The sequence below is a fragment of the Falco peregrinus genome, chromosome 2, assembly GCF_023634155.1.
Source record: "Falco peregrinus isolate bFalPer1 chromosome 2, bFalPer1.pri, whole genome shotgun sequence".
NCBI classification, from domain to species: domain Eukaryota; kingdom Metazoa; phylum Chordata; class Aves; order Falconiformes; family Falconidae; genus Falco; species Falco peregrinus.
The window spans coordinates 117,157,203-117,179,590 of record NC_073722.1 but is presented as its reverse complement, the minus strand read 5'-3'; the positions used below and the strand labels follow the sequence as shown (position 1 = coordinate 117,179,590).

At 43.7% G+C, this 22,388-nt stretch overlaps 1 protein-coding gene across 2 annotated transcripts in view; it reads right to left on the bottom strand.

Moving 5' to 3' along the window:
• Positions 1-369: 369 nt before the first annotated feature.
• MYH10 (myosin heavy chain 10) overlaps positions 370-22,388 on the bottom strand; it is a 100,382-nt gene continuing 78,363 nt past the window's right edge. The window contains exons 21-43 of one of the 2 annotated variants that reach the window (XM_055794254.1): positions 22,147-22,255; positions 21,933-22,064; positions 21,160-21,366; positions 20,248-20,385; positions 19,512-19,635; positions 17,121-17,292; positions 16,144-16,356; positions 15,886-16,030; positions 14,266-14,472; positions 13,210-13,314; positions 11,976-12,128; positions 10,954-11,202; positions 10,201-10,413; positions 9,485-9,697; positions 8,040-8,201; positions 6,467-6,595; positions 5,141-5,229; positions 4,776-4,899; positions 4,460-4,668; positions 3,474-3,582; positions 2,936-3,108; positions 2,524-2,525; positions 370-2,195 (exon numbers count right to left, since the gene is read on the bottom strand). In XM_055794254.1, the coding sequence (XP_055650229.1) occupies positions 2,053-2,195; positions 2,524-2,525; positions 2,936-3,108; positions 3,474-3,582; positions 4,460-4,668; positions 4,776-4,899; positions 5,141-5,229; positions 6,467-6,595; positions 8,040-8,201; positions 9,485-9,697; positions 10,201-10,413; positions 10,954-11,202; positions 11,976-12,128; positions 13,210-13,314; positions 14,266-14,472; positions 15,886-16,030; positions 16,144-16,356; positions 17,121-17,292; positions 19,512-19,635; positions 20,248-20,385; positions 21,160-21,366; positions 21,933-22,064; positions 22,147-22,255 (3,520 nt within the window). In that variant the 3' untranslated portion in view covers positions 370-2,052. Of the gene's footprint in view, positions 2,199-2,523; positions 2,526-2,935; positions 3,109-3,473; positions 3,583-4,459; positions 4,669-4,775; positions 4,900-5,140; positions 5,230-6,466; positions 6,596-8,039; positions 8,202-9,484; positions 9,698-10,200; positions 10,414-10,953; positions 11,203-11,975; positions 12,129-13,209; positions 13,315-14,265; positions 14,473-15,885; positions 16,031-16,143; positions 16,357-17,120; positions 17,293-19,511; positions 19,636-20,247; positions 20,386-21,159; positions 21,367-21,932; positions 22,065-22,146; positions 22,256-22,388 lie in introns of both variants that reach the window. The other variant, XM_055794253.1, reaches the window with a different exon arrangement.

The window sequence follows — 22,388 nt, the reverse complement described above, 5'->3', positions numbered from 1 at the left end:
GGACTGAACAGGGTGCCGGGAGCTGGTGCTCGCTGAAGGGGTCAGAGCAGCTGCTGCCCCCCTACCCCCACTCCCTCCTCTTCCTCACTCCCCTCCCCTGGGCCGTGTTTTCTGGGCAGACACAGCAACCGGCCCTCGCCCACCCTGCAGCCTCCTGCCCCACCAGAACAGACCCTGCGCCTCGTTATACCACCAGCACCCTGGTCCAGGCTGGGTGAAACGAGGGTTCCGAGCTCCCCTCCCCCTCCCGCTCTGCGCTGCCGTAACAGTTCCAAAGGCTCGGGGCCCAGCCCAGGCTGGTTGTGCTGTATTTAGCTCAAAATAAAAGGAAAAGCAAGCCCACAGAAGCGGAAGAAGGGAAAAGGCAGCTTCCAATCATATTCTTGTTTATTAAGGTCTATGCCAGCCTCAGGAGTAGCTCTTCTGGTAAGTAAACAGAGCAGGCGGCTGCATCTATAATGAATAAATTTATTGTCTTACAAAAATCATTGTCTAGAAATATGGGTATACAAGAAAACAAGATATTTGCAGTCAGATGCCTGGTGGTCAACAGCCAGTTTGATTAAAAATATCCAAACACACACAACAAAACCTGTGCGACAGATGTTAAAGCTTTTAACCAAAAAAAGGAAATCCATGGTTTTTTGAGCATGTGGCAGAGGAAGTTTCCTAGTTAACACTGATTCATCGTCACTAATATCAATAATACCACTTGGACTAGAGAGGTACATGATATGAAGCACAGTCAAAATTAATACATTAAATCATTGTCATATAGGCAAATTATATATGTAACATTGTCTTAGTACTGTAGTGTCTAAGGCACTTTCTGTAATGTCAGTTTTTCAGCTATTTAAACAAAAAGAATGCTAACTACTCGCTGTAATACTGTTCAAAATAATAATTAAAAAAAAAAACAACCAAAAAAAAAAAAAAAAAAAGGATTCACATCCACTGGCATGTTAACTCGTAGGCAGGCAACATCCATCGCTGAACCCCTGCAGCCACCGGCTCCACACGAGCCCCACGCCGCACAGTACGGGCCCTGCTGCGCTGGGCTGGCCCGTGGGCCAGCGCCCCAGGAGCGCCAGGCCGGCTGCTACGGCATCGCCTGTGCCGCCTCTCGCCGCGCGGCCCCGCAGCCTGAGGACTAACTCACTCGGCCATAAATTAATAAATTAATTTTGCCTGTGTTGTACGTTTATTTTCCACTGGTGTTCACACTATACTAGCCTTAATATATACACAGATCTGTTGGGCATGGTCATGGCAGGTCTCTACAAACGCCGAAGTACTGTACAGATGAGGAGCGGTGACGCTGTTTCGGTTATTTCGGTTTGCCTGTACTGCATGAACACTAACTGATGAAGCAGGTGCTGAGAACACTTCAAAATGATATTGCAGGTTAAAAACGGACACTACTCATTCATCCCTACATTTCCCTCTACACACTTCCCAAGGCCTTTTCACAGTTCGCTCGCTGATTGTGTGCTGATCACAACAATTAGGAGAAAAAAAGAAAGATAACGGGTGCAGTTTGGTCTTCAATGATCCAACAGACTCGATCTAGCCCGGGCCCGTCTGAGCACAGGAGAAATGGAAGGATGCTGGCTGTACAACAAAGCATGCATAGTCATGACAATGGGTCTGTCCCAACCACCTACCCTCTGGGAATGGAGTTTCTGTATCGATTAAAAAAAAAAAAAAAAAAAAAAAAAAAAGTTTCATCCTTCACATGATGCTTTATAAAATGGCTTTACGATGAGTATCTGGAAAGTAGATGCACTGAACAGAGACGATCCCATTTTGTTTACTATATATAAAAAAAGCAGTTGTACCTATATCTGAAGCAGGGTACAGTATGGTGAGGCTGGAGAGCCTTAAGACATAGTTGACCTAGGATAAGTAACCTTGTAGCATGCCGACGTTTCGTAAGGCAGATTTACGGCCACAAGGCAGTTCGGTGCTCAGGGAAGTCCTCTTCCTCCTCCTCCTCCTCCTCCTGCCGGCTGTTGTGTCAAGGTCTCTGCATGCAAACGGTGCGGCGGGGCTCTACTCGGCAGGGGCCGGCTGCGCTTCGTTCACATCGCTGCCTTTGCTCTCCGCGTCGTCATCCGAGAGCTCCAGCGAGGCCCCCTCGATGTGCAGCTGCCGCCTCCCGGATCGACTTGAGGAGAAGGTGATGGGCCCCCCCCCTCCTGCAAACAAGAAGCGGGCAGGGGGGGTCACAGCTCGCCCGCAGCCCCGCTCCCGACACAGCTCCCTGCCGAGCCACGGGGGAACGGGGCAGCTCAGCTCCGCGCCGCCCTCGGCACAGATTTCACACGCGGTGTCCCGACACCCTGCGCTCACACGCAGCCTGGCACTCTGGCGCTCCTGCTCAGCTCACACCACTGCCTTCGTTTTGCAACTCCCGAGTAGCTCGGGGCATCGTCTGTGTACGAGCACCAAGCCCAGCCCAAGCGCTGAACGGCGGGCTCCCCGAGAAAGCACCGACTATGCAGCAGCCTCGCCGCTGCCGACTCCTGCCTGTGCCCGACAGCGCTCGATCGCAGAGACCCGCTGCCAAGGAACATGCCGAAATGCTCCCGCCAGGGTGAGGGTCAGGAGAGAAGGGATCAGTGCCAGCCACGGAACCCCCCGCTGCGCTGTCGCCTCTGTGGCGTTTCCCTGTGGCTGGACTGAACTGGCGGCCCCAGGGGAGCTGCCAGGGTCAGCTCCGAAGAGTTGAGGCTCAAGAGTTGTCAGGAATATCCCTGTGGTACGGGCAGCTTCCCGGTGACCATCAGCGGGCTCAGCCAGCACTTCCCAGCAGGCTCCAGTCAGACCGACTCCCTGACACCAGGGCTGGCTGCTGCCCAGGGCCGCGGCACGGAGACAGCCTGGGGGCACACAGGGCCCAGGTAAAGCCCTGCCGGCCGCCGCTGCCGCTTACCTTAGCCTGTTTTTCAGGGTGCTGACCTCCCGGCTCAGGCCCTCATTAGCCTCTGTGGCGTCGTCCAGCTCACGCTGAAGTTTACGTCGAGAAGCATTTGCACGTGTGGCTTCCTCTTCGGCCTCCTCCAGCTGGCGTTTGAGCTGCTTCATTCTGGCATTTGCCTTTTCCATCTAAAACACAAACCCAGGTACTCAGGATTAAACCAGACAGCTGCGACCCCATGACGGGGGACCAGCTACCACCCCGTCCTCCCCGGTGGTCCCAGCTGGAGAGGAACCATCACCAGCCTCGCTGCAGAGTCCAGCCTGGATCCCTGGAAACACCGCTGAGCTCCTGGGCCTGAGAGACCAACAGACCACCGCACCAGAGCTAACACAGGGAGGTTTTGACTGCTGGGAATTACTCCAGTGGTTTAGTCATCAAGATAGATTCCCTTAGATCTTTTCAGTCAAATGCTTCTTAACAAGCCCTTTCTACTCAAAGTCTGGTTTTATTTGCCTTTTCTGAGGAACAGGCCCCAAAAGGTTCCACCTACCTGCTCCTTGTACTGGTCTGCGTGTCGACGCTCATCCTCCACCTGCATGAAGACTTCTTTCAACTTCTTCTCTGTACGACGGACCAATTTGTTAGCAGCTGCTCTTTCCCTAGAATAATCAAAAGCCATAATTTGTCCCAGTACTTGAAGGCTGGGAACGCAAGACCGGCCCTTTCTGAAAGGCTCTCGCCTCACTGTGCAACTGATACTCGAGTCCTCTTAACACACCTGCCACCACCGGCAGAACTGACTTGGTTTTAAGTGCGCTGGTGGCTGGCTGGGATGCAGCTTTGAAGGCAAGAAGCCTTAGCGCTGGAGCAACAGGAGCACGGAAGGCAGGCAGGGGGGACAGGAGGGTTAAGAAGGTGCTTCTTCACAATGAGACTGAACAGAGCAGCTTCAAAGTTAACACAGTCCTCCCGCAGAGCCAAAAGCACAAAAAGAATGGAAACAATGATAAGATAGTCCACCTTCACACGCTGGGGAGGAACCAGTAAAAAAACCCACCAAAAAATAAAATACTCGGGGGGCCAAGATGGTGAGGATAGACGGGAAGAGCTCACTGCAGAAAGATTTCTGCAGAGCACAGGATTCACTTCAACCAGCTTAAGCTGTCACACCTAAGCTGTGCTTCCTCTAACCTAAGAGACCAGGTGCCTTACGGATACGTTGCATCTTCCCTCAGGAAACTTCTGCAGCACCTTACGGATCCTGGGACTACCAGTCAACACATGCACCGGGTTCATTTCAAGAGTTAATTCAGCACTTCCAGTTACAGAGCAAGGAGATTCTGAAACTTTCAAGCGCAGTTACTTTACAGCTGCCTTGTGAAAGCATGTCCCCTAAACAGGTTCCAGATAAGAAACCCTCATGCCTGCGCTGTACACCCACAGCTCAGCCCTACAAAAACTTAAAGCACTGAGGTTTCAGACACTCCACTGACAGAGCAAACACAGGCAAACCGTTTTTTTTTTCTCGCCCCTTACTTGGCTTCCTGCTCAAGCTGTTCTTCTAGCTGCACAATCTTGGCTTCTAGAGTAGAAATTGTTGCCTTGAACTTAGACTTCACAGATCCCTCCAGTTCCTGCAGCTTGGCTTTCAGCTCTTTGTTCTGCCTTTCCAGCTGCTGCCGCGCATTTTCACTCTTCTGGGCAGCACTCCGCTCCCCAGCTAGCTCAGAATTAAGCGTGTCAACCTTTCAGATGAGAAGAGCAGGAGATTATTTGGTGCTATTCAGAGCCTCCACTTAACTGCACAATGAAACACAAATTGCCCCTACGGCACTGCCAACAACAGATTCACCTGCAGCGTCGTCTTTCGGAACCGTTCGTTGAGGAGCTCCATGTTGCTCTGCTCTTCCTCGAGCTCTTCCTCCAGCTGGGCAATGCGAGCTTCCAGCCGGCGCTTCTCATCCAGCAGCGCTGATCTAGAAAAGGCAGTATTTGGGTCAAGACATGTTCAGATGTGATACAAAGCTACCGGTTAGTTTGCTTTGATACTTTAGGAGTTGCAAATTGCCACGAGAAGCTACTGTGTCTGCAATTCTCTTCATAACAAGAAGGAATTTTTATCACGCAGACAGGTCAATACAGCATTTGCAAGCAGACTACTGAGAACTACAGCTGCTGGTGCCTGAAGATGCACAATTAATAGATTTGATGACTCACTTTCCTGAAGCACTGTTTGCAATCTCATCAGCCAACTCATCCCTTTCTTGCTCAGCATGACGACGGGCTCTTTCAGATGCAGCAAACTCCTGTGAAGGTTTAGGAAAAGATTCATTACAGCATTAGAAATCTCAAAACTTCTGCAAACAATTGAGCCTTCTAATAGCTTCTGGGAGATGCTGTGAAGTGTGATATCCCTGAGCTCTTTTAATGGACAAGCAGAGACAGCTGTAGAAGCTAGCAGGACACATTGTCTTAGTATTTTCCCCCCAAAACTGTCATATTGCTACAGCGGATTTACTTCTCCCTGTCCCTGAAGCGTTCCTTGCACAAAGTTAAGGGGAAAAAAAAATATCTGTGAAAATCAGTGACATTCAAGCCTTAAACAGCAGGAGAAAACCATTCTGTCACATACTCTAATAAACACATTCAGTGTAAAGCAGGCACTAAATTTAGCAAAATTTTTTAGGTTCTTACAGATTACATAGCATGAATGCAAGCAAAGCATAGAAAATAAAAGCTTTAGCACAACAGTACGAACAACACTGAATCTCATTATAAAACTCTGTTAATTGGCAGAAACACCCAAGCATTTGATAAGAAGGACAATTAAATGCATTGCAAGTGCAAGGCTGACAAGTTTGCAGTCCAGAGAAGAATGACATGGAGAAGCTCTAGTAAGTCGTAGGTTATCTGTAAAGGCTCAGTGTAGTGAGAGCTGAGCGACTGCTTCGAGCTTTGGTCTGCAGCTAACACAGAGCACAGAAGAGGCAGGCGCTCACACAAAGCAGCTCTGCTGATGTTTGACCTTGTGGCAGCCCAGGGAGATAACGGGAGATAAGGGATACCTAGCAAGGCTTAGAGCTCTTACATAAACTGCCAGCTACGAGGGAGCACGCGCCCAGCAGAGAAGGGGATGAGGACCTAAGAGGGCAGAGTGAGAAACCTCTGGAGATTTCAATGGGCCACCGAGGTACTGGAGAGGTTGTTAGGTGTTCATATATTTCTAATGCTCGATGTAGTACTGCCACTGTGCGCTGAACCTTTCAGGGACTCTCCAACCACCTTGCAAAGTTTAGTGAGGCCTCAAATCTGTTTAAGTGGTAGTAAAGCTTCTCTACTACCCAGGCAGAGAAGTGAAGTCCAGGCTAGAATGATTCCTACAAAGCCATGAAAGTTCACTGACAACCTGGGGCAGGGAGGGAGGAGAAAGTTCTCCTGGCTCCCATTTCTTTGTTCAACTCACTAGATCGCTTCTTACTTTTTTTACTCTGATTTTCACCTTACTCTAGCAAGGAAACCAAGTTTCTTAGATTTCAATCTCACCTCTTGGAGCTGCAGTATTTCTGCTTCAAGACCTTTGAGCTTCTTTTCACTCTCTTTGGACTGCGCAAAGATCTCGTCTCTGGATGCACGGGCTTCTTCCAGCTCCCGCTGGTAGTCTTTCATTTGAGCCTGCAGTTGCAAAGCAGGGGAAAGAAAAAGCCATGCATTAGGACAATCACGAGATTTATTAGCAGTTCTGAAGCATTTTGGCCCTTAAGAGGCAAGGCCTTCCTCCCAAAACAGCTTCATTCCATTTAAATACATTTTCGGTTCTTCATTTCATAGCAAATTTTCACTTTCTCATCTTTCCATCATGCAATTCCTTGTCAGAAATATCACATTATAAGACTTCACCTCATTTATCTGGTATACTTCTTGCGGGCAAAATCTCTGTTAATAAAGAGCTGTTCAGTTTCACTTCTCATGAAACTTACGGAGAGGTAAAGCTCTTGGCTTGTAAAAAGTTTACTTAAATTGACTGACACCCCCCCCCCCCCAAACTTATTACAAGCTGTCAAGGTAAGAAACTGTTCTCAGTGCTAAAGTAACGCCCTGTTTTGCACACCTAGAAGCACATAGTATTTATGTTTCCCTTAAATGCTGCTGACACAGACTGAGATCTTAATCTGCACAAGTTTGACTTGAGATGCTATGAGTAAGAAAGTCAGAGAAAGTGCACTGAAGTGGTACCTGCATGTTTAGAACACCCACCAGGCAAGAGGCCACTGACTTTGGGTGCTTGTATGGAAGCGTACAGAGCCCAGGTATGAACTCTCCAGCTGTCCTGCCCTCTGGACCAGAGAAGCAGAGTACTGCTGGGTACCAGCGTTTCTGGCTTTAACATATGCTCCCTCCTTGCACCCAGGGCTCTGTTCCAGAACTTCCCTCATTCAGCTGAGGTAGGATTCGAAGCAGGGTGGCCAAAGAATAAAGTGGACATGGCAGAAAGGCAATCTAGTTTGCTGCATGCTTCACGTGGTCTTGCCACGGCCTCGCACTCCTGCAGCCCCAGGCCATGGCGCTGACAATTTCTGCCAAAACAGAAGTCTACCAAGCGCTGAGTGTTTTTCTGGGAATGGGAATAAATCCTTGACACAAGGACTGTTTTTTTTCTTGCCAAACTAAAAAGAACGGGCATCTTGGAGCTTTTTAACAGCAAAAATTTACTCCTTTTTCTCTGTAGCATTTTTGGCTGAAAACACCTTAAAAAGTTCAACAACTTGAGGAAGCAGCAGTCAGCAAGAGCTGAGCTCAAATCAGTTAAAAAAACCAAACAAAATCCCCACAAACCACCATAAATTTTAGAAATGGAGCCCAGAAAGCAACACTCAGTAAGTCCTTTGTGCAAAGTGCTGAAATAAAGAAAAAGATGACTCCTGATAGAAGTATATGGGGAACAATCTTGCCAACAAAAGTAGAAGAGGAGTTTTGAGATACTCTGTGACATATGTCAGCACAGTCAAGTCTGATAATCCTTTTGCCTTCGAGCTACAAATGTATTTAATGAAAAGCAACACCCTTGACAAGACTCTCACCAGGAGAGAAAGCAGCTCAGCTGCTTAGCTATGCCTACCTGGAGCTTACGTAGCTGTTTGATTGCTTCATCTCGAGCCTTGTTTGCAGCTTCTATCTGACCTTCCAGGTCTTTCAGATCCATCTCCATTTTCTTCTTGGCTGCCACAGCAAGAGCCCTCTGTTTGCGCTCATCTTCCAGTTCTGCCTCCAGCTCTCGCACCTGTGCAATCAAGGCATTTAACAGGCTCAGTTCCAGTAAGGAAGGGAGCGAACAAAGTCCTAACAAAACGGTCAGTGACTCAAGAGGCCTTTGCAGAGCAGAATTAACATTGCTCAATTGGAAGAGGACTAAAGAATGTAAGCTACAGGGGAGGACACTGCAGATGGCAAAAACAAATCCAGAAGCAGATCTCTCTGAACTGACAAAAAGGAAAACAAAGACAGTAACTCAGCATCTGAAGCATTTCATCTGTTCAGCTACTTGGTGATCCGCTTCATGCTCAGCACATCTGCCCACATTTAGGTTATCACTTTCGGAGATGTCACTAATTCTGATTGAACCACGAAGAGGAGAATAAGAAGTAGAATCACCTCATTTTCTCAAGAAAAAAAAAAAAAGAAATAATTCCCTTTGAAACAGCTGTGCTAGTAAAATTTATACTCCAACAACTTTTTTTTTTTTAAAACAAAACAGAAAAGTATCTAAGCAGCAAGCCAAAACGAACTAAGCCATACTTATGCAAAAATAAAACTGAGCAAGAGATATCACAGGTTGCCAACATGAAAGAATGTATTTTATTCTGAAGCAAGCCTCTCTCCTCATGCTAGGTCAAGAGCTCTTGTCCAGTGCAAACCGTTTGAATTTTGCATTGCAGTGAATGCCAAAAGCCCGCTAGGCCACGTTTATTTCTAAGGTATCTCTATATTGCGATTCCCAGTAATTGTACATTTTTGTTTTCTTATGACAAATCTTGGGTGTTTTTTCCCTCAAAGGTAATTGTAATTTAGAACCACCTTCCCTTCCAAGCATGAAATTTTAAAGTTTTTTTTTGAGTCTCTTCTGATCTGCTTTGTGCTACTAGAATCCTCAAGTCTGGCAAATCTGGAATCTTTGCTACTATTTTCATTTAGGAAACCATTTACTTCACCACAGTTTTTCAGTCTATCTTGGCATCCTGCACATCAAATAAGATGGGCGTGAAAGTCCAAATACCATACCCCTGTCCTTGAAACACACCCACGCAGCAATAGCCAAACCTCTGCACCCAGGCTGAGTGATTTTGGAGGACCACCAGCAGCAGACTAATATTAACAGTTGACCATGGCCAGTCCTTAACAAGACAGAGTCTATTGTTTGTAAAGATCAGTGCTTGGGAATTCTGTAGAATGGGATCTTTACGCAAAGAGTTTTATTTTTCTGGTAGCAAGTTATCACTGAAACCACAGAGCTTTGGCAAAAGACCCTCACCCTTCTTGCTATGAAGTACAGTAAAACAGACATACTTGTTTAACCAGCATCCTCTTCTTCTCTTCATTCTGTTCATCTCTGGCTTGCAGATCTCTCTCAAACTGGGCTTTCATAGCTTGCATGTTCACCTCCAAACGAAGCTTAGCATCTTCTGTGGCCTGCAGTTCATCTTCCAGTTCCTCAAGCTGAGTCCTCATCTCTTCAACCTGTTGCTCTAAAGTTCTCTTTGACTTCTCCAGTTCATGGACCTAAGCCACAAGCATTAATCAGACCCTTTCCTACAGGTACCTCAACATCAGCAGTTATTAACAGCAAAATAAAACATTATATGAACTCAAGACACTACGTTTTGTGATGCTCCTAACTGGACAACGAATCAGAAGAGGCAGAGCAGCATCTCTAAGTCTGTATTAGAGAACCCAACAAACATCTACGCAGATAGGTAAGCTGTACAGTGTAAAAAGAGAAAAACACAGAGAAAAAGTAGTCGTGAGACAAGCTGTTAAATTTAGCACAGGTGCCACGAGTCGTTTGGCCAGCACTGCTCTCCATGTCTTCACATCTTCTGAAGAAGCCTCATGTTAAAAAAGACCACCCCCTTATTCTGAGCATTCAGGCCTCCAGAATTTTTGGTTATAAATCAGCTTCAAAAAGTTCTGGGTTTGTGTCAAATATACTTCTCCAGCCAGGGAGTTTCCCCGTGTTATTCTCTATGCAGTACGTAACAAAACAGGTATGGAAATGTACTTACATTTTTGCCCACATCATCTTTAGAGCTCATTAAGTCTTCCATATCTGCACGCAACTGTTTGTTCTGTCTTTCAAATTCTTCCTTAGCTTCCAGGGCTTCCTCCAAAGCCCTGGCCAGAGACAGTGCTTTGGTTTCCTTCTCCCTTGCTTCTGCTTCAGCACGATCTCTTTCCTCTGCATATCTGGCAGAAATGTTCTTTTCTTCTGCCAGCATCTGAACATAAGAAATAATTAATCCCTCTCATAAGATGTATAATCAAGTCCTTCCTGCCTCAGGTGTCTTGGTCAATGAAGTGGTTAATGCTTTAAGTTTAATTGGCATTCACAACTGTCTAGTCTCTCAGTCTTGATCAAAGTGCTAGTAAGAAAACAGCTACTCTGGGATGAGATGAGGAAAGCAAGCTACTAATCAAGATTAAGTAAGTTCTAATATTATTATTTTTGTCTTTCAGTCCTCACATCCTTTCTAAGTCTGTCTGAGGGATTACAATAATAATCTTAAGGTTTTGTCCCAATGCAATTTCTTTTTTGTATATAAATAGCTTATTGCTTGATCTAACAAGGCTGAAAGCTGGCCTTCAGCTCACTGAAGTTTTAAGTGGCAAGTTAAGAGTAACAAAGGCCAAGCTGCTCACAAAAATTTACCATTAACCACAGTACCCTAAGTCTTTATACAAGGCTCACTTATGCAGTATTAACAAGATGCCACTTAAAAATCATAGAAAGCACCAAGGTGACAGGAAACTAGATCTACCTGATCAAACTTCTTCTGCTTTTTCTCCAAGTTGGACACAATCTGGCGCTGATGATCTAGGTCTACCATCAAGTCATCCAGCTCTTGCTGCAGGCGATTCTTCGTCTTTTCCAGTTTGTCATAAGCCATTGCCTTCTCCTCTAGGCGCTGGCTTAAGGACTCCACGTCCTTCAGTAATTTCTTCTTATTTTCCTCCAAGCCTTCAATGGTTCCCAAGTCATCATCTACCTTTTTCTTAGCATCAGCTAACTGAAACGTAACAAAAGAAAATAATGTTCCTTAGTGAATCATGATAAGGAGAGAAAGGCATCAGGTCCAAAATACAAAACTAGAAACAGATGTTATTACTAGAGCTAAAGTCACACAAAAATTGTGAGCTAGCAGGATACCAAGTAGGAGAAAGTCCTGCCCACTGCAGTTAGTTGTACTGGTCATTACTGCAATGGAGAAAGACCACACACTGGTCAGGGTTGGAAGGCACCTCTGGAGCCCACCCAGCCCACCCCCCTGCTGCAGCAGCTCTCCTAGAGATGCTGCACAGAGCCACGTCCAGGCGGGTTTGAATGTCTCCAGTGAAGGAGACCCCACAGCCTCTCTGGGCAGCCTGTGCCAGGGCTCTGCCACCCTCAAGGTGAAGTTCTTCCTTGTTCAGAAGGAACTTCTTTTGTTGCACCTGCCTCGACCTGCTGGCTACGCTTCAGCTCGTGCACCCCAGGATCCCACTGACCCCTTGGCCACCAGGGCACACTGCTGGCCCATGGGCAACTTGCTGCCCACCAGCACTCCCAGGTTCTTCCCCGTAGAGCTGCCTTCCAGCTGGTCAGCCCCAGCCTGTGCTGGTGCGTGGGGTTGTTCCTGCCCAGGTACAGGACCTTACAGGTTACCACAGGAAATTTCATTCTGAAATCTGGTTTAGCACATGAAAAAATGTCATGTAATTTGCACAAGAGGTTTGGCACACCAGTTCATCTCACCTAGAACCGGTAGGCCTTACAGAAGTCCGGCCATTTACAATAGCTTACCTGGGACTGCAAGGCGAGCATCTGTTTCTCCAAGTTCTTCCTGGCCTCCTCTTCCTCTTCCTGCTGCTCTTGCAGGTTGTTCTTCTCCTCTTCTAGCTGCCTAATCCTACTGCTCAGGTTGAGTTTCTGGCGGGTTTCCTCCTGAAGCAGCTCCTGTTACACAAACAGGCATACTGAAGGTTCTGTTTGGCTCACACTGTGTTAACCGGGCCTTAGGCTACCACTTCCCATCACTCTACGTGGAGTTTCAGGTCTGATTATTTTTCTCACAGTGTATTTGTACAAGGACATGCTTATGAAGACCATCTGTAATTGAGGTCTTCAAAAAGGCACTGATAATTCATTTGGGGCACATATAAACCTTTATAAAGTGCATTTCTGATCAGGGAATCCATGCCACTGTCTGTTCTAGAAGCTAACGGATGATACATTTCCATCTTTAAAGGGATGAGCACAGAAGTCACCTTCAAAATTTATTTTTCTTCTTTCAGACAAGCATATAGGGTACCTATTTTAAGTGACCTGGGCAGAATATATAGCAGCAAATCCTGCAATGGCAGCATGCTTCCAAGTTTTGCTGCATTGCTTAAATATGAAGGTCAGTTTAAAGACAGCTGTAATTTGGCCATGGAAACTTCTGTCATAACAGAAACTAATGAAAGGTGTAACCACCATCCCCCTTCTCCCCCAACCTGTTCCTCAGAGACCTCTCCAATTGTGATTAACATTATTCAAGTAGTCACCATTAGTATTTTTATACAGGGCAAAAAAAGAGTGTATTTAAGGGATGGATACCATGCATAAAGCTGCATATTTAACTCAAAACCAAAACCTGGCAGTCTGAACTTAAGCTGTAAGAACTTGAGCTGTCAGGCACAAGGGACAATACCCTGCCTTTTACTTTCATATACCCCAAGGGTCTTTACTTACATTAACATTCTACTTGGAAAAGTGTTTTTGACTTAATTCTTGCCTCCCACAGAGACAAAGATATAAAAGAGAAACCAAAAGGCTACAGTCTATCAAGTAGTGAATCTTAGATAATGAAAAACTGGCTCCACAGGTAGCTGAGCGATCATTGTACAACACATTTCACGAGACTTCAGCGGGAAATACAGCTTCTGCCCAAGGGACTTTCCGAACCATGACTGAAAATGTATTTTCTGTTATGCGGTTAGCATTTCAATAAGGGGCAAAGCTTTGGTGCAAAGTTCAAGCTTCACTGCACACGCACCTGCGTATCCTGAAGCTGAGATTCCAAACTAGCCGCGTCCTTGGCAAACTTAATGCCTTTCTTCTCCGCTTCCTCCAGGAGACTTGAGACATTATCCAACTCGTTCTGCAAAGCAAGCAGTCTAAAGGTAACAGCATGCAGCTGACTCACAGCAAAGCTTACATCCCACTGGGAGCTGGAACTGCTGAACACAAAACCTCAACAAATTCCAAGTACAGAAAGACAAACAGTAGATCCCAATAGAGATACACAACAAGCTAGAAATATCAAAGTTTGGCTAGAAACTTCAAGTTGGAAGCCAGTCTTGAATCTGAGCGATGTAACATGAGTTAAACATGCTATTTATCGGAGCACGTCATTCCAGTATCTGCATTCATACTTAAATGTTATCTTTAGTTATAGGACCGTATGTATCTTTTATGGATCCATTGATTCAAGGATTATCAGGATGGCAGCTGGGTTTAAAGCATCACCGCAAGAGAAAAGGCTACTGCCAGGTGCCAACTCTTGCTGTTTTAGGCTATGCTACTTTTACGTACAGTGTGAGACTGCCTGAAAGCTTGCTTCAAAAAGAACTGGGCCATTCCCTTTCTCAAGTATTTTAGCTTGATTTACCTGAAGTACTCATTGCAGTGGTTTAACAGCCATCCCCAATTGCGCTTTGCCTATTTTCACCATTCCCCAGAAAAATGGGCATTTACTTATAATCCTTATCTGCCAAGTTCCCAACTTGGCACAAAAGGAAACCCGTGGCCACCGTCAATCAGTACACTTCTGCTCACAGCTACAAATGCTGAGCTCTTATGGAATCTACTCGATTCCATATCCAAGCCAAAAACCTGTAGGCCAGCTTGGCTATGCAAAGCCTCCTACAGGATTTGGTCTTCAGGGTGGGAAGCCTGTACTTAAAAGCCACTATAATTCTCGCATAGCCCAAGAAGTTCAGGACCTAGCTGCATCTTTGAAAGTAATTTCCCCACGCCATTTCTGCATACGGTTGAGACTTTCCATTTCTTGCCTATTTTTCAGCAGTTTAGGACTTCCATAAAGCCTTACCTGCAGCTTGTTAGCTTTCTCCGCCAGCTCCACCCTCAGTCTTTCGCCTTCTGTGACCTTAGCAGTCAGCTCTTGTACCTGAGCATCAAGCTTCTTCCTCTTATGTTCAGACTCTGCCTTGACCTGCTGTAGTACCTTCACTTCACAGGCTAACTCCTTGTTGTCGGACTCTAGGCCTTGCTTGTTTTTTTCAAGATTTGCTTTGAACTAGGGAAGACAAAAGGAAAGAAATTCAGAACTTCATTAGATATGAATAAAGTTTTCTGCTAAAAAGTATTCAGTTCAGCGAATCAGATTTATAAGTTCCAAGATAAAACAAGCGCTCAGCAAGTTGTGAGGAAGGAGTGTTTAAAACGCTGCCGTGTAACATTCTGTGTATGTTAGCCAAAGACTAAGTTAATGCAAGTTACTCCACTCTCACATATAACAGGTAACAGTGAGGACCAGAAGGTACTTCTATGAATTCAGCAAGATCTGGGATGTCAGTGCTGTAAAATGACTGTTTGAGTAGCGCTGTAAGTAGGAAGGAATGTGCCCATTAACAGATCAGCATGGCTCATCTCACAGAAATAAAAGGAAAGATATTAACTAAAGCTGCCCTGATTTTAGTAGGCATAGCAGCCTGGAAGTGCATAACAAAGCACTTTTCACCACTGCACTAACATTTGTCAAAACCATTTCTGAAAAAGTAATAATTGGCATACGGGATGTTTAAGTGCCACTGTTACTATATCACCAGAAATGACATCATCTCATCACAGGATCTTTAAGATTGCACAGTATTTTTCCATCTTTTCATGCTCTTATTGAGAGTATTTAACGAATAAGGAGAAGATATGCCCAAGATATCTTATTTTTCTTAATAAACTGTGATTTCAACCAGCTTTAACTACTACGTTTCTCACTTAGTAAGGAAGCTTGTGAAGTACTCCCTGCATAAAAATATTATTACAGTATATGAATCATCCACACGTACATTTGTGAATGACCAAAACCAATTTCACAAACTAAAGAGACCTTTTTTTTTTGGCAGCGTTGGAATAATTCTACTTTTGAGCAAGACACTCAAACTACACTGGTAGGAACCCTGCTGTCCAGGTGTGGCTCCTCCTGCCTGCTCTGGTGGTGGCCACCAGAGAACACAACACCGCTGTGCAAACTGGCAAGATGCTCCACAAATATCTAGCACTGGAGGTCACAGCAGAAGCATGAACTTAGGAGCGGCTGAAAGAACTTTTACACTACCTGCACTCACCTGTGAACGCTGACATTACAGTTACCCTATGTGGAAGCATCCTGCAGTTCACTCATGCAGAGAGCTGCTTTTCACCAAATAAGCACGTGGACCGCTGGAGAATCCCTACTGAAACACTACACGATTTACCTCCAGGTGTGCCACTTCCAAGTCTAATGAACACTTTTCAGACAGATGCCAAGACTGTCTAATAGTTGAAATATATTCAAACCAGCACGATATATTTGATTCAACTGCAATTGTTACACATGTACAGAGGACAACTCAGCTCTGCCGGTATCAGGGGAAGGGACCGCAATACTTTTGGTACTTATAAAAAGACCCAAAGCAGAAAAGTGCATTTCTGTAATTCATTTTCTTCTCACCCTTTTGGCCTGTTCAAGTTGTTCAGAGAGCTCTTCCAGGGCAGTAGCATGCCTCTGCCTGATTTCCTGGATCTGTGCTTCATGGTTTTTGGTTTCCTCTTCAATCGCTTTCTTCAGTTCAGCCACCTCCTGCTCACGCTTTGTCCTAGAGAAAGCATCAAGGGTTATCAAAATCAACATTTGAGTCTTGCAATTTGTATTCTTGTAAATTAAAGCTGAATTTTAATGGTGCCCTCTTACACTGACATATGATCCTACCTCAGCTCTTGCTGTGCTGCAGTGGTATCCAAGGTATCTTCCAGTTCGGTTTTTAAAGCCTCCAACTCTTCACTTAAATCTCTTTTCTGCTTTTCTGCCTTGTTGCGTGATGCCTTCTCAGATTCAAGATCCTCCTGGAGTTCTGCAATTTGAGCCTGCAACTCTCTTATCACTTTCAGTGCATTGTTTTTCTGAACTGCTTCTTCATCACCTCTGTTAAAAAAAGGCACAACAGTTAATGATATTTCATAACTTCAGATCTATTCTCGTAACAGTCTAGCACTATTTATTTACATAAATGGCATCTTAACTCTTCCACTAGAATAAAATAAACATTCTAAAACTTCACAGATAGAAAACCACTACTCTTGCTCTCAAGATCGTGACAAGCATAGTGCCACAGGTACTACAGGTGCACTATCTGAATGACCAAGCTTTCAAGTTTACATTTAAGCATTCCAATTTTGCAGATCAACACTGTCCCAAAAATGCACTGTTTCTAGAATTTTCTCTTGCTGCAAAATTATAGATCGTTACTCAAAAAATACAGAAGGTGTCTGGCTTATATCGTAACATGTGACTGCAAGGACTACCACACAGGTCTTGATAATGTCTGTCCTACCCTGTCACTGAAAGTACTCCACTAAGAGGGCTCACTGAGAATTACATGGTTTTTCCCTCTTGAGCCTGAACTCTGGGAGACTTAAAAAGCTTCCAGAGCACAAACACTATGATACTCAGGTGAAACTTCTTTTTTTGCAGTTTTGTAGAGCAAGGACACAGATAAAACACTGAATTACTTTTTTTTTTGTCATGTCTACGCAAGGCACAGGTGCCTAGAGATGCTCTAGTACAAACACGAACTGGCTTCTGCTTTAACATTCCCAGTTCTGATACATCTGCAGTCAAATGAAATTTGCCTGGGAAAGCAGGTTTCTACCACACTTCTGTAGCCATAAGCACCATGGTGCTCTGACCTAGCAAGAGCAGCCTGCAGTTCCTCCTCTTTTTTGGCCAGCTGGATCTTCAGTTCTTCAATCTGGGCTTGCAGCTCAGCTATTTGGTCCTGTAGGTCTGTTGTTTCACCATCAAGTTTTCTTTTAGCTTTTTCTAATTCTTGACGCGTCTTCTCCTCCTTTTTTAAGCGCTCTAAGGAAGCAAAAAATTATATTTATATGCAATTTTTTCTCTTGTCATCCTCGGGAGGTTCAGAGGCAGGGCCTTGGGGTGGCAGAAAAGGCTGAAAAGTTTAATTTATACAGTGCCAGTTTTTTTTCCAGTCTGTAGATGGAAGGCTGACTGGGAAAGGTGAAATAGCGAAGTCGAACTGTGTGGTTTAGATACAAGGTCAAGCAAATGTCAGTGACTGGAGAAAGAAGTCTGAAATAAGGGACCAGAAACATAACCTCATCTTGATAGAAAATAAGGAGTGGGATCCAACAGAAGAGCAGTTTGAGCTGCTAGGCCAGATAATCATCACAAATATCAAGATTCAAAAATTATGATCAACTATGGACTGGAAAAAACGATGGCTTGCATAGTTTTGGAAGGGCTAGGCTAGACTCCAAAAGGTCTACTGGAAAATAGTATAGCTTAAAGAAAACTCGGATAAATCATTTTTGCAAGTATTTGTGCCACTAACTCACATCCCATCGATATTTAGCAAGACTCTGCAACCCTGATAACTTCCAGTAATTTACTTGTGTAGCTGAGATACTCCTGCCCTAAGATACCTCTTTGTGAAAATCATGCAGTTATCAGTGTCATAAAAGACATTTAGTTGATCTGCTTGTTTTCCAATTAAGATACTTACTGGCTGCATTGTTTACAGTTAGCTAATGACCAGATATGTAATATATTACAAGTCACAGGAACATTTTGCTTAGCATAGCATTAGCACAATTCTAAATGCATTAGCATAAACTTACTACACTCGTTCAATACTTTGTGGGTTCTCAGTGCGGAGATTTTTCTCACATCCTTCCCAAGCCTGCCGCTGGATCAGGACATCATCTCCCACATGGAAAGTGAGCCATGTTCAAGAATCACCTCTTAAAGCCACCCAGGGCTATCTGGGATTTTCCAATCTAAACCAATACTTTTTTCTTAACAGTTCCTCGTTCAATAAAAAAAATAGCACTTTTCCCTCTGTTTTTTTACATTATATTCCTGGTAAGTGACAGTTAGAACAAAGTAATGACCCAATTTTGTAACTGTGAAAGTTCATAGTAAACTGAATTAAATTTTTTTTTTCCCAAGTATCAATGCCCAGAAGTGCCAAGACACTAGCAGAGAGGCCTTAATGGCTTCTTGAATCATCTCCAAGACTAAGTATCATTTTACTGTGCTTTACTAGCCAAGAAATTGCATGCCTTGTGTTTAAGCTTTAATTTCCATTTCTAAGGTCATTAGCCTTGGAACGGTACCATAACCAAACACATCTGTCAAGTATCTTCAGAGAGACTAGTCCCAATTTAAGCACACAACTCCTGAAGCATTATTTTCCAGTGAGTAAAGATTACTTATGCCCACCTTAAGGTCTCTGAATATGATTTTTAAAGAAAAGGTATCACATCAATCACCTACTATCTCTATTAGGTCAATACCTTCCTGTACAGATTAAACTTTGGTATTCTTCCGTAAGCACATCAGTTTTAAAATATGTAGTGAGACAGGCCATAAGTGAAAAAACTATTTCCAAATTAGGGCACAGAGAGCAACTCAGCCTTGTATTTTGCAGCTGTGACTTGCTAGTTTATTAGCGTTGTGCAACAGCTCTTTACAGCCATCAGTAATTGTTAAAAAAAAGACACAAAATCAAGAAAGGTTATATAGAGAGCTAGTTTAGACTGTGACAACAGGCAAAACAGTCAGAAATAAATGGCCAAAGAAATGGAACCATTTTAGATAAACAAAACATTAAGACAATCAAAACAATTCAGATTTGCTTATTCAAAAAATATTGGAAGCCTAATGAATGCCTAATAACATTCTTCCAGAAATATTTGTTCTAATGTGTTATTATAGAAAAGCATAGCAACTTCCCAAGAGACAGATGTTCTACCTTGTTACCAGGGGATGCCTGCAACAACATGAATTTCTGGGTGTGTCTATAAATGAAACGGGTTTTCAAAAATGAAAACCTAACAAGTTAAACATGAGAAAGACTAAGCAGCCAGATGCAACAAGTCTTGCAAGTGACACAAATTTCTTTCAAGATTAAGATAAAAATAACAGCTATTAAGGTATCTACATATAAGGTTACACTTCGCAGTCTGGACCAGATACTGCATACATCATAATAAGTGATTCATTCCTTTTTAGCATGATGTCCAAGCTGTTAATAGGCAAATGTAGTAAGAACAAACCTTCCAAATCGGTGATCATCATTTCTTGCTTGTTCTTGAGTTTGGCCAAGTTTTTAGCCTTTTCTTCTTCTTCAGCCAGCTGAGAAGTACATTCGGCAATTCGATCCTCCATCAGCTTCTTTTCCTAGTTAGGAGAAAGGGGAGAAAGAGTAACTTCTAAAACACAATTTGAAAAGTCTCTAAGCAGCACAAGTAACTGAATATATAAAATCCATATACAGGTCTCATGCAGCACATATATATATTTATATGTATATATACACACACACATATATATACACACATATATATATATAAAATACAGATTTTATGTCAAGTGACTGACCTGTCAATATTAAGAATCAATTGGAATAGTATAGAAGCACAAACATTTGTTTTCCACGAAAGTGAGACTTGGAATTTAACAGACGGGAGGCCTGCTTTTAGGACAGCATTTGCTGTACGCTTTTGGAAATCTGTTTGCAAAGAACAATGGTAGCTATGACAAACACTGTTTCCAGCTCTTGGATTTGTAAAATTCATGAAACTGGAAAGAATACATAACAAATACCTCCCTCTTTTGAAGGTCAGTTCAGAAGCGTCTCTAAGTGTCTCAGCTTCAACCTGTTCAAACCCCACACATCTTCAGGCACAAACTTTATAGATAATGTAACAGCAGTCTCAAATGTTTTGAGAGCTATCACTTGGCACTACTATTACTTATGTACAGAATCTCCACCATGCATACTGGTCTCACCTTCAAAAATTTGGAATTTTGGTCCTCCAACAGTAGGATCTCTTCCTCCATCTTCTTGATCTTAGCTTCAGCTGTCACTTTTTCAAGCTGCAACTTCTGTCGAGCTCCCTCCTCCTCATCAAGCTGTTCCTCTAGATCCTGTGAAGAAAAGCAATTTCATCCATGCATTTTCCAGGTTACCCATATGTTGATTTATTTTTTTTTAACTTGGTGACAAAGATGCATTATTTCGAAAAGCCACCTGCTCTAACACTAAAAATGCCTTTGCTTTGTTAGATTCATTTATACTATTGATCTGGTAATGAAATTAAGGGCCATGTGATACACATGGAATTTTATGCTCCATATTTCACCTTTGGCTGAAATATGCTGTCTCGGAAACATACACTCACTTCAGAGCCTTTCACCTTCCTAATTCTGAACATAAAATAAAATGTTTATTTTATGTCTACTTAATGACAACCAAATCAGATCAGGCTTTATGTGTACTGCATCTGAACGGGGCACGTGGTGTAGAAGTGCAAGTGCCTAAGAAGAGACACCACAGGAGACAGATCTCCTGATTTCAGTACGAATCTAGACATCAGTATTGCAGCTGACATGGGTCAGATACTGGCACAAATAGCTAGATACGACTAGAAAAGCAATAATGTATCGTGCTTGTATTCATTCATGGTTTTAAATAAGATACTCAGCCACACATTAAAGGACACTTATTAAAAGGCATCAAGAGCTGTGAGATGTGGGGTTTGTTTCCTCTTCAAGTACCTGGAATATTTTGAAAGACAGATAAGTTCAGGTATCCCCTTTTTCAAGATACCCATTATTCAAAAGGAAGTACATAAACCATCTGATTTTCACCAAAAAAAACCCCAAATAACCTGGGGGAGATGAAGTTATCTTAAAGCATACCTGAATATGGCCCTGCATTTTCTTTTTCTCATTCTGCAATATTTGGTTTCTTTCCTCTTCCTCTTCAACTCTGGACTCCAAATCATGGAGAATTTCTTCCAACTCTTGTTTTTTGGCGGCCAAGCGAGCCCTCATCTCCTCAGCTTCTGCAAAGAGCTCTGTCTCTGCCTGTAGCTGCTCTGCAAGAATGTTCTTCTCTTCTAGAAGCTGTAAATATACCAGAAAGGTAGGAAAGTAGTAAAAATGACATTTCCAAGTCCCTCATGAGCGGTTATACATGACAACTACAAACACCAAGTTCTGCTCCAATTCTTGACTCCTTGGTCAACATTCAAAACCAAAGACTTTTAGCAGAGGGCTTTACCAGCAGCCCAGATACCAGGTTTTGCAATAGGGCTACAGCAATATTCACTCACTTGTCCCTCCAGTTTAAAGTAACAAATCCCACTGCACCTACTCCACCTGCCCTGTTCTACCAGCAGAAAAAGATCCCTACCTGAAATTATGTCTGAAAAGGAAAAACGACACTGCTACTGAAACTCTTCTGTCAACAAGGAAACGCCAAAAAAAAGTTTAGTTTTGTTAACATGGTGTTTCCTGGAGGAATGGCTCATGCTGTCTCTTCCTATTCCATATTTAACTGAGTGTGAAAAGAGTTAGCTTGCCTGATTCTCAGTGCTTTTGCTCACAAGTGTCTCCCCAGCATCGCTCTCTCACATGGGATATAGTGAAATTCACATTCTGGATATCAAAAGCTGATCTTCAGCACAAACCTGTTGATGTTTCCTTTCCATTTCCTCAAGTTCTGCCTCCACTTTTGTCTGTTTTTCTTTCACCTTCATCAGCTCCTCATCCTTGGCTTGAAGTTCTTCTTCTTGCCGAGTGACTTGAAGAAGAGGCTTCACCTGCAAAGATTTGAAATGAACGAGTAAGAACCTGCACTCACCTACTTACAAAAGCCAAAGGAAGTCACAGAATACAACGAACCTTTGTGAAGACTCTCCACCACTGCCAGTGCCTAAGCTTTAAATACGCAGCGCAATTCCTCTGCAGGATTTTCAGTGCACTCAGCTGCTGTTGTTTCTTTGCAAAGGCCCTGAAGACAGAAAGAGCAAAACCTTTCCTGTTAAATACGGCTGATCATCTGTCTGTGTTAATTTTTAGTTTACCCAATCCTAGAACACTTGCAGACCGTGAACAGGCTTATTTTTTAGTTTCACTGAATACAC